The sequence below is a fragment of the Fundulus heteroclitus genome, chromosome 18, assembly GCF_011125445.2.
Source record: "Fundulus heteroclitus isolate FHET01 chromosome 18, MU-UCD_Fhet_4.1, whole genome shotgun sequence".
Taxonomy (NCBI): Eukaryota; Metazoa; Chordata; class Actinopteri; order Cyprinodontiformes; family Fundulidae; genus Fundulus; species Fundulus heteroclitus.
The window spans coordinates 26,433,931-26,446,007 of record NC_046378.1 but is presented as its reverse complement, the minus strand read 5'-3'; the positions used below and the strand labels follow the sequence as shown (position 1 = coordinate 26,446,007).

Below are 12,077 nucleotides of genomic sequence, written 5' to 3'. Positions count from 1 at the left end.
AAACGTACACCAACAAAGCTAAGGGTGTCCACGTTTATTCAAGTACGATATTCACATCCTATTCACTTGTCCATTTTTCACTTGAAAGAGGATTATAAATTAATTTTATTGCATAGAAAAATGGTTATGATTTATCAAGGTTTAATTTAATTATTTATTTCATATCACAATTTTACCTGCACATTTTGTATATGGTTAAAATTATCCCACTCAGCTGCACATTTCTTTTAAACCGAGTATGCTGTTTTCAGAACTGCGTGGAGCAACTTGTTTTTCTTTTTGCTGTATATTTTTGCCTTACCGTATTTTCACATTTGTGTTAATCTTCATGCCTCCATTTTGCCTGTCGCTTTTATGCTGGTACACCTGAATTTTGCCACTGAGGGTCATCACAAGGATAACTGTATTCTTCTCTATTCAAAGCCATTGCATTTCTCCAAGGGTGCGTACACTTTGCGAGCCACAGTTTTACTGCTATCTAGGTACAGTCAACATAAACCACAGAACAAATCTCAGCTTTAGGGCTTACAGTTTGGTACAAGTTTGTTGGAAAGGAAAATAAGAAGCAGATGCAAAATGCTGGGTCAATGTTCTCTTATTTGAAACGAAAACTACATTCAAAAACGATGAACCGTTGCTTGTGAGAAAAGTCTGTAAAATGATGCAAAGAGAAGCAGTGTTACTAGTAACACCACTTGTCCGATTGCATACAATAGAATAGATCATGACGCCTGCACCATGATAGGTTGATAAAAATACCTACTGTAAATTTATTTTCATTCAACCAAAACTTTTCTGGGTAATTTTTCTGACATGATATGAAATAGACATCCCTCAAAACATAATAAAATTGTAAAAGGAGTATTAGTTTAGAAAAAAAACGATTTATTTAGATTTTATTTACATTTTATCAAAACATGGCATGCCAAAAGTATTGGTACAAGTCTCAATAATCAATGGAAAAATCTTGAATTACAGCAACCCTTCTTCTAATAGCCAATCTGTTTTCGTTTATGTTTCCATTGGTATTTTGATGTGCTCCAAATCTTCGAGGTTTTGCCAAAACCATAAAATCCTAATCTTGAGTTCCCTTAACAGCTTCTCTATCAGATGTGATGACTGTGGCTACAAAATATTATAACTAATTCTATTCCATAGAAACATGTTAGTAAAATCAAAAAGGCACTTTAAACCTCTATCTGACATGGGGTATGAAAAGTTAGGCATGGGTCCTTCACCAAAATTAAGATATTTACAGTTTTATAGCATGGCAGAGAAAATGCCTGGACTGTAACTGCACTTGTAACGTTTAAAAGATTTAGCTAAATGTCAAACAATCTGAATTAGGCAATTTTTTTACAGGCCTTATGAAAAAAACTGAATACAATAATAAAAAAAAAGAGTGAGAACAAACAGCAAGACATATTTGGTTGTTTGTATCAGGCTTAGACATGTCTGTGCCAAGGTGTATGGAGGTTTTAATGGTGTCAAAATATACCCTCCCTACCGTTTAAAGTCTTTTTAATAAGATGCTGGAGAAGCTGCCTCGAGTCTCCTGAGCTAAGAATAATGGAATGCTTTCCCTCCCCCACCTGTTGCTGGGCACTGCCAGTCAACTGGCTGAAAAAGAACAACTGCACTTTTCCTTCACATAAAAGAAAGAGAACTTTGGTTGCTTGATTTATTTATTTTTTTTTCACCAGGAAAACGATCAGCTGTTGAGTGGACACTTAAGGAGAGCACACACAACCCTCCATCCCATGTTAACACTGTTTCAAAACTAGTAATAAAAAGACATCATTAGTTGCACAGTAAGGATGTTGCCTTGTAAAACTGCCTCATTTTGCAGGTGTTTATATTTCTAATCACATTATGAGCGTAAATAATGAACAAGATAGATTATTTTTGTTCTACGAAGAAGGACATTTCTGTTTTAAATAAATATACGGAGATAATGTTTAAAATTTTTGTTTTCAATTTTTTTTATATAAATATCGAGACACCAGTTTCAGAATTAGAACATGATAAAAACAAACATAAAGGCCACAAAAAAAAAAAATCATCAAACATACTATAACCTTTTGTCCACCAAAATATCTACATGTGCAAAGTAGGACACATCACAAATAGTGACCAGCTACGTGTGCTCAGATTCAAGAGGATTTTGAGTTAGTCCGTCAAACCAGAACCACATGATCTGAAAATGTGGCTTTCCCAGAATGCTGCAGGCTTTGTTTGCAAAGAGGACTCCGCCGGGACCGGACTGGCTGAGGAAGAGGAGGGCGGGAGAGGGGATGGGGGGGGGGCATTGCCAGAGAGAGCTGGCACATACCCAGCACTGAGAGTCTGCCATCCACAGCTTGAGCACAGCCTTTCTCCTAAGCTCATTACTAAGCTTTACTCTCACGATCGTGATAAAATAAAGCATAGAGGGGGGGAAATAGCATACGTTTGAGAGGAAAAGCTAGGGTTTACGTCTGCTACAGAGTAGGAAAACTGTTTGCAAAACATAAAAGCATTTCAAAACACACTGTCCTTTTTTTGTCATTTTCAGGGATGAACAAAACAAAGTTTTGAAAAAAATATATATCATGTTTTAATATTTGAATGTGTTAGTTTGAATTTATTGAAAGCCGTCCCGAGTTGATCTAACTGAATTCAATCTGATTCTTTTTAGGTAGAAAATATTAATTAATGGATTTTAGAAGATGTACTTCTACCATGAGGAGAAGGGGAACCAATGTTACATCAAATAAATGTTTACCCCTTTGGAAGGTGTTTACATTTCTAATCACATTATAAGTCTAAATAATCAACAAGTTAGATTAGTTTTGCAGCAGAAGAAATAATGTTTTACTTCTCTGTTTCAAATAAATGGATGGAGAAAATGTTCTACATTTTTGTTTTCAATTGATTTGTAAATAGCATGATTCATGACATCAGTTTCAGAATTAGAACAGAATAAAAAAAATCATAAAGGCCACACAAGCAATGATTAAAACAAATATTATAACCATTTAGCCACAAAAATATCTACATGTGCAATGTAGGGTACATTACAAATAGTTACATGCTACATGGGTTTAACCCATTAATGTAAAAAACAAAACAAAAAAAAACGTACAGTTTGTTGTTTTGATATATATTAATTAATTGGATAAAAAAAACACTCTATTGGGATTGCGAAATTCACCTATTTATATGGTGACAAATATTTAGACAATATGTGTTGTGCATAGGCCTGGACTTCAAAACAATACAATTACTGCTTAATGCCAAGCTACGGCTCAACTTCTGTGTTTCTTTTCAAACTTATGACACTGTGAAATCTCACATGCTGACTTGTGCAGCCCTGCTTTCAGTGTTTGTAAAAAAAAAAAAAAAAAAACTTTCAGATGAGTGCAAAAACAAATAAAGACAAGTAAATGTTTGGCGAAGAATTACACTCCAGCATTTAGAAACTGTCAAAATCCTTGACTCTGTCCCTGACAACTGTGCCTTTCAAAGATTTCAATCAACGTGTTTCAAAAGTCTGACAATGACTTCAGGTGCTCGGTGAATGCTACCTTTAAATTAGAAAAAAGACATCAACAAAACAAAGCAACAAAGGGCCGAGTAAACAAGTTGTTTTAGCCTTGAAAATAGAAAAGGGTGAGTCAACATTTTCAAGGAAACAAGTTTGAAAAACTGTCAATGACAACTGAAAGAAAACATAAAATAAGTTTTAAAAAAAAATTCACACAAGAAAAATGTCAAAACAAAATTAAAGCTTCAAATATACCAAAACCTCCAAATTGTTAAACCTTCAGCTTTGTGGTTCCAAACTATGCCGTGGTAAAAAAGAAATTTCATATTTTAAAAAGAAATTTCAGCAGCACTTCTGATTAGCTTCAAAAGTATAAGTACAGTATATGTATACGTTTCTGTATATGTATCTGAAAGAGTAAAACAACGTCAAAAGAAGCAAACCGGTAAAGGTTTGCAAACAATAAATCTGTCTTTTGGGTATCATTAACACTTTAAAAGCTTCAGCAGTCATCAAACAAGTTGGGAATTATTCTAACAATTTCTCAGGAAACAAAAAAAAAATTTACTCTCAAAGAGCGTTATACCTTGGCTCTAATGGGATGCTGCAGGTATATGTTACATTTCTAGCACCTTTTGGTTCTCTATTTACTCTAAGGGCGTTATCACTCCTGAGGCGTTTAGTGCATTTGTTATGGTTTGTTTAATTTGTGTAATCTTTTGCTAAAAAATTATAGCTAGATATAGGCTGTGTGGAGTTCTTAACAGCTCTCCCTGTGATTTAGAGACGTGCATCCACTTAGTCAGCTCAAGACACCCACAAAATAACACACGCTGGAAAACAGAAACGTCTCCATGATGCACATTCCTTCTTTAGACATCATGTGAGGAGACCACGCACTTGGAGGGCTGAATCTAAGCTTAGAAAAAAGCAATATTTGTATGAAATCTCTGGGACGTCGCCCGGGTTGTTTTGTTGTAAGAGTCCAGCGCTGTAACCTTGTGATTACTTCTCTGCCATATTAGAATAAATGTTTAAGCTAAACCCTGAATTTGAGTCATCCTTAGAGGGTGTTTATAGTGATAAGCTGCTTGGAGAAGTTTAAATGAGCGTAGAGAGCGGCCATGATGTTAGAGTATTACTGGGTGTACACACATAGAAATATGAACACGTTTAAAACGAACTTTGGTTCATTTGGCCCCTAAGTGCGGTTCATTTGTGTACATGTGAACACAGCAATCATAATAGGGTGCAGACCAAAACAAGCGTACCAAGACCGTTTAGAGGAGGTGTTCTCAGTACAAATCCAAACATCGTTTATGGTGTGAATATTGTTCAGTTCCATTCGCAGTCGGAACTTGGAAATCTTGGCTCCTGATAAAAAAAAAAAAAATCAACTGTAAAGACCCCTATAGTCGGACTTTCCCCTTGGACAGTCTAAGAGGATTTTCAAGCCCAATTGTCGGATCCAATATGGCAGCTCCTCGAATCAACCACAGCAACCTGGGATGAAGACATGTTCAAGACACAGTAGTGAGAGAGTGTGTCTAAATTCAATGTTACTGTAGCAGCTGCAACTCTGAACTGAACAAATTAAAAGCGGTGTTTGCATGTAGAAAGTACAGCTTTAAAGGATGTTTGTAAGAGGTCCTATGAACAAAGCTTTCCAGACCACCATACTGGAATCCTGACCTTTTTTCATTTTTCTTTTTTTCTTTTTTTGGAGTCCTGACTGTGTTAACTGGAACGCTCATTAGACAGATTTCCCCCATTTCCAGCTCCTATTTTTACGTTCTGAGGATAATGGAATGCAATATATGTGTCTAATTTTTGGTCCGACAAAGTTACCAGGTGATCGCCTCAAGCTTAAATTTCTTCCTGTAACCAGGTTTGGGTTGCATTTTTTTTATTTTTCTTCCGTAAGAATAAAGCCTTACAAAACTTTCGAGATGGGTTCCCAAAACCCTTCAGAACACTTCTCAGAATATTTAGCCCAAAATAGTAACCAGAACCCACAAATTACATAATTTCTCTGCACTTTCTACTAGCTTGGACACATCTGACCAGTAAACCGACTAAACGATTGTATGTAGTTTGTAGTGCAGTTTTGGTTCACTTGGAGTTTTCTCTGTCTGAAAGGAACGAAACCACACTAAAAATATAGAAGTTAACAAACTCAAAAACCTGCGTTCGACCCAAGTAAACAAACCGTAGGTGTGAAAACCCACTAAGGTTGCATTCACTGCATCCCTGTTTAATCAAACTGTAGTTTGTTCCCTTGAAAGTTGGGTTCATTTTGGGACACGTACAGTATTTGTGCCATAGGACTATAGTGCAACTCAAGAAAGCAATCTTTGGTCTTCTAAAAACATAGGTCCCAGTCTACTTGAACTCAAACAAACGCGGGAAGCGGAATATGACCTTTGTAGGTAGATCTAAGCAAAACAAACATGACACAACGACTTAGCGTTCAGACATGGCCGGCGGTTGATATGAACACTCTGGCAGAAAGCTGGCTGGCTCCAATAAATAAAAACACAACACATGTTTAGGAGTAGCAAAGAAGGAAGACTCAGATCATTTCAAACTACAAAAACACACTGCCTAAGATGAAAACCGCATACTAACCAGTGAAAAGCTAAGTTAACATGAGCTTAAATAACATTAAATCTCACTGTGCTGTTGAATTAAAGAACCCGTTTAACACTGATGGCTGACTATTAAATAACACCTCAAATATTTTACTTGCCAATGACATTTAATTACTTCTATACTGCCATCAGCGTCCCTACTGCTTCACCTTGATTTGCTGCCAAGTCACTGCTGTCTTTGTTGAACTAACCCTGGGTCTCTCTTAGCATATGTGGCTTCCCTGACGGGCACTTGGCATAAAACAAAGTCTTTGAATGTGCATTTACTGCAAGTGGCTGCTCATACCTGAGCTTATTGGAGTACACCATTGTATATTGAGATAGCTCGCGTTAGAGCTGGTGAAACAGCTTGCACGTGTCTTTATTAGTGATTTTAACATGGAATGTAGCTTTCATCATTTCATTTAAACAATTATTTGAGAGTATTGTGTTAATTTACAATCAGAATCACATTTAATTCAGAATGTAAGTATAAGTATATAAAAAGGAAAACAGAAATGTATATATTTCACTCTTATGTAAATTTGTATATATACAGGTTTTGCAAAAACGAAGACATTGGATGGATTGGTGTAAATAAGCGTGGTATATGTTATTTTTGCCATCTTGAAAAGAAATGCTAATATATTTTCAATCGTACAGTTCCAAAAAGATGCTTTTAAGATGACGAGCTATAACGACGCGAAAACCATGGTCTTCTCACATGGCTGCTGTCTCGCTTTGATTGTTCAGACTGCCTAAATGTGAGCAGTTTAAAAGTGTCGCCGTGTACTTTCAAATGGAAATCAGCCGAGTTAAAACAGAATCGCTGGTTAGGCGGCGTGCTGCACAATTCCGTGTGTCCCTTACACATGCTGATTCAGGTCTGTAATCTTCTCTGTGGCCAGCCCAGAGGTGCACCACCACAAAGCCCAGATTCCTGCGTATTTTCCGGTGCAAAAAGACATCAGTGGGTAGTATTGTAGAACATTTTCTAGCTGTGTCATGGAACAGAAAGGATTTTTTTTTATAACAAAGCAGGTATCTACACAGACTAAATGAGACCTATCTTTTATGCCCTTATCAGTTCATTTCTCCATTTTGCCCTGACTTATTTCCATCTCATACCAGTAAACAAACCATTTAATACTGATGTACTAAACCATAGAGTATCAGCTTTCCTGCAAACTAGTAAAACAACCCTATGAAACAGGCTTGAAACTGAATGTTTAGGTTGTTAAAATTGGAACAACTCCAATGTTAAAACCACATCCAGCCCAGTCTCTACTGTCAAGATTATATTTAAGGGCTTTTAGCGTAAAAAATGGTGAATTAAAAAGTTTGCTTAAAATTGTCCTCTCTAACTGTTAAGTGTACTGTATAATGTAAGAAGAAGATGAAGTCAGGTAACCTGGGTAAAAAAAACTCTCAAGTCACAAGTTGACAAACCTTTATTTAACTTGCTTGACTCAAAAATACATTTAAGTTATTTATTTATTTATGCATGTCTTGAATTTAAAGCAGTAGTCTTAAAAGTGTAGAATAGAATACAACACAATAGAAAAAAGTATTGTTTTTATTTTTATTTTTTTACGTTTTTCCTTTTTTTTCCTTTTTAAAGTATTGTTTTTAAAGAGAGCGAGAGACAAAAGTTAGGGACATATGCCTTGGTGCACATCTGGGGTAAACTGAGTAATCCATTCATTTTCTGTAAACAAGTCTAAAATGTATGTTTTCTGTAATAGTCATTGTTTGGTTTAATAAAGTCAATTAATAACTTTATCATTGAATTAACGAAAGAAACTGGAAATGGACTAAATCACAAACGGGTCCTGCCTCAACAAAAACCGGAAATCGGTATCAGCCCTTGTGAAAGCCTTAATCAGTGCATCTTTAAATGAACCACAACATTTCAACTTGATGATGTTGTATTATTTTTATTTATAAGGGCCTAATTTGTATTGCAGAAATCTCTATTAATGTATGTTTTCAAGGGGAAAAGTGTTGTGACAGAAATGATAGGCTTTTCATTTATTAGTGTAAGTTTTTGCACCAGTATAATACTACCAAAGAAAACATCACACTTCTTAAATATTTGAGTCGGATTCAGATGGTATTTTCAGGAGAAAGAACATCTATTTGTAGATCTCCTGATCCTTTGTTTATGCCTGACACAGAGCAAAGTGCACAGCCAGCGAAATACCACTCCATGAGAATGGAGCCAAGTTTCAACTGAGCTGAGCCACCCTGATCCAACTTTGCTTTTTTTTTTTTCCTGTTATGGAGCAAATTCAGACCTGGAAATCTAAACCGCATCCCCCACACATGGAGATCAATTAAATCTGTTCACACAGTCAAAACCATGGAATATTCTAGAAGAAATGTTATATATTTAAAAGGAAAACTCACTGTCAAATTATATTTAAAGGGAAACTGATCAAATGGTAGAACATCCTTGCCAAAAGTGAGATAAACAAATCAATCCAACTGTTATGTCTTTAATAAGGACTTTAAAAATAGAGCGAGTGGATAGTAAGCGTAGCTAATGTGCGGATTACTGTATTCCCTAAAACTTCTCACAAAGTAAGAAGTAAGAATTTTACCTTACTTTTTTACCTTGGTGCCATTTATTTTCACTTACACTATATATTTAAATGCACTGAACTAATTTCTGTTTCTTTCTTTTCCACTTACAATATGTCATACATAAATATGGCCAAAACTATTCCAAATAATTTAGAAGCAAATGTGACCGTTTTGTTGCCGTGTAACCTCATGCTAAAAAAAACCCCACAGAACTCCTCTCATTTAAGTTTATAAAAATTCATCCATCCACTGTCTAAAGCTGCTTATCTGTGCAGGGTCATGGAAGGGCCGCTGGTGCCTATCTCCAGCGCTCATTGGGCGAGAGGTGGGGTACACCCTGGACAGGCCGTCAGTCCATCACTCACAACTAAGGGATAATTTAGAGAGCAATTAATCTAACAGTTATTTTTTTTGGGGTTTTTTTGGACTGTGGGAGGAAGCCGGAGTACCCAGAGAGAAGCCAACATGCCAACTCCATGCAAAAAGAACCCAGGACCTTCTTGCTGCAAAACAACATTGCTACCAACTGCTCCACTATGCATCCCCCTAATAGAAATACATTGCATTCCGAAAGTATTCATGGACTTTTGTATATGTGACAGCCACAAACCTATACATTTTATTGTTGTACTTTAGACCAACAACTTTAGCCCCCTTTACTGTGACTACCCTAAACAAAATCCAATACACCTAAGACCTTCGGAGGTTCCCTAATCAGTACCTGAGAATCGACATGGCAGCAATTTCATCTCATCGTGAATCCCGATTTTCTGTGCAAACCTCAGAGATATTCTTTGAGAACATTGGTAGAATAACACAGAACATACCAGGACAGGTCAGGGTTAAGTCGCAGAGAAGGCAAAGCAGATTCAGGTGAAAAAAAAACATTTCCCGGGTTTTGCACATCTGAACGAGCCCATCATCCAGATGTGATTGAACAACTGTGTTGAACAATTGCAAACTGACCAAAAACTGACAGGCTGGGAAAGGAGAGCATTAATCAGGAAAGCACTCATGGTGACTAGCTAGCAGAATTCAACCACAGGACAAGTATTAGTTGTGCACTAATCCTTATTTGTGGTAAGCAGAAAGCCACTGTTCAAACAAAGCCATGAGATGTCCTGTTTGTAGTTTGCCACAAGCAACCCAATGGGGACAGCGATAGGTATAAGAAGGTGCTCTGGTCGCATGAAACCAAAATGAAAGTTTTTGGCCCGCATGGTAAAAAAAAACGTTTGTGTGTTGGAAACGCACGCGTCACACTGAAAACACCACTGCCACAGTTAAACACGGTGTTGAACGCATTGCGCTGTGGGGAGGCTTTTCTTGAGCAGGGACGGGGAGACAGGGTAGAGTTGATGGGAAGATGGATGGAGCAAAATACAAGGACATCTTGGAAGAAGAGCTGCAAAAAAAATAAAAAACAGCACAAGACTTGACAACGAGGTGGAGGTTCACCTTCCGGTAGGACAATGGCCTTAAACTTAGATTTGGATCAGCGCATATCCAAGTTTTCAAAATGCTCCAGTCAAAGCTCAGATCTTAATCCCTTTGAAATGTTTCTAAGACAGTTGTAGAGATGGAAATATTTTTACCAGCCACTGTAGAACGCTGCGACTGATAGCTTCTTTGTGCCTATTTCCTTACATCTAATTAACATAATTTATTTATTATTTTTGCTATTAAAACATCGCCGCAAATAGATCCTGTGTTTATACATCAAACACTTTCTGTTACCCCCCCCAAGCCTCACACCCTCACAGCAACTCCTCTGGCCGGCTTCCCAGGAGGAGCCAGACCTGAGAGCAGACCAGTTCTGACTGGGTATGGTGTGGGAGGTCATTGGGATCAGTTACCAGGCGACAGACTGGCACATGTCTCCCTCATCTGGGCGAGAGTGGAAGAGCAAGGTTAAGTAAGTACATGGGTCAACATCAGAGCAGATCAGAGGCAAATCTCAGCAAAATGGACACTGTGCAGTTTTTTTTTTTTTTTTTTTTGGCAGGGCGCAGGAATGCGAGTATTTCCTTGAAGCTCTTAGATCAGCACAGAGGCGAGCATGCAGCGGTGCATCACGCACGGCACCGTGACCCCCCCTCCCCTCCCCTTCCCTTCCTCCTCCTCCTCCACCACCACCACCTCTTCCTCCTCCTCCTGCTCTTTTTTCAGCGTGAAATCCTGCGTTTCAGTTCCGTGCATGCGGCAGCAGCGAGCTCTATGAAATCCAAGAGTGCATTTCATCCGACACGTGATGCATTATTTAGCTACTTTTCCATCTGGAGGCCCGAGCCTGGTCACACCCCTCTCTGGAGAACTCAAATGGGACTGCTCGGCTATAACACAAATGCACACATTTCCCCTTCAGCGGCGGCGGATCCGTTATCCTCCAGGCTGCACAAATGCGCCTCAAACGCAAAGCACACACACACACACACACACACACAACACGCACACAGACACACACACACACCGGCCTAACCCAAACGGCCATATCAGTCAAGCGAGCTTTGTTATGATCTATAATGGTGCATACATGCAGCCGCTTTGAGAATTGCACCGAGCCGTTTTAACTTCAATGCGAGACAAACGAGACTGCGCCGCGGCTCGCGTGATCTGACGTGCAGGAGAATAAATGAATAAAAAAAAAAAAATACAAAATAAATAAATAAATTTAAAAAAAGAAGAATGTCAGGCACCACGCGCTCGGGAGAGATATATTGCACTTCAACTCACCTTGAGCGGCCGTTCCTCTGGTGCTGAATACACTTGCTATCAGAGTGGCCACATACCAAATCATAGTACTATTGCCGACCAGCTATTACCACGCAAAAGTGCCCCGTTCGACCAATCGCTCATATTCGACCTTGCACCTCTCGGACTCTCGGCGCAAGCCCCCTTTTCATCGCACGTCTTATTCTCTCTCCCCGCGGCGCTGCTGCTTTGCCTTCATCCCTTCTTCCCTCCCCCGTCCTTCCGTCCGCATCCTCCGCCGAAGAGACAGAACACCTGCACCGCCGCGTTTGTAGTAGACACGGAGCCGTTTTTTGCCCCCCTCTCTCTCTCTCCCTCTCTCTCTCTCGCTCTCTTACGAGCGCATAGTGAAACCAAGTGTGAGAATGCAAGCCACAGGTCCGCCTCTGCGGCCACCCGATTGGCTGTCGATCGAGGCTTTGGGGCGTGTATTGGCTGCCCACCCCCATCCCTACCCTCCCCTTCCCCGCATGACGAGCCCGGAGGAGCGTTCCGATTCAAGGTGAGTTGGAGCGTGCCGTAGTGTAAGCGGGAGCCGCAGTATCATGCGCACTGCCAGCGTGCACATCTGTAAATACCGCTCC

At 39.0% G+C, this 12,077-nt stretch overlaps 1 protein-coding gene across 1 annotated transcript in view; it reads right to left on the bottom strand.

The window, feature by feature from the left end:
- LOC118566774 (protein turtle homolog B-like) overlaps positions 1-11,819 on the bottom strand; it is a 34,279-nt gene extending 22,460 nt beyond the window's left edge. The window contains exon 1 of the mRNA XM_036150163.1: positions 11,476-11,819. Within this exon, the coding sequence (XP_036006056.1) occupies positions 11,476-11,539 (64 nt within the window). The 5' untranslated portion in view covers positions 11,540-11,819. The remainder of the gene's footprint in view (positions 1-11,475) is intronic.
- Positions 11,820-12,077: the final 258 nt, after the last annotated feature.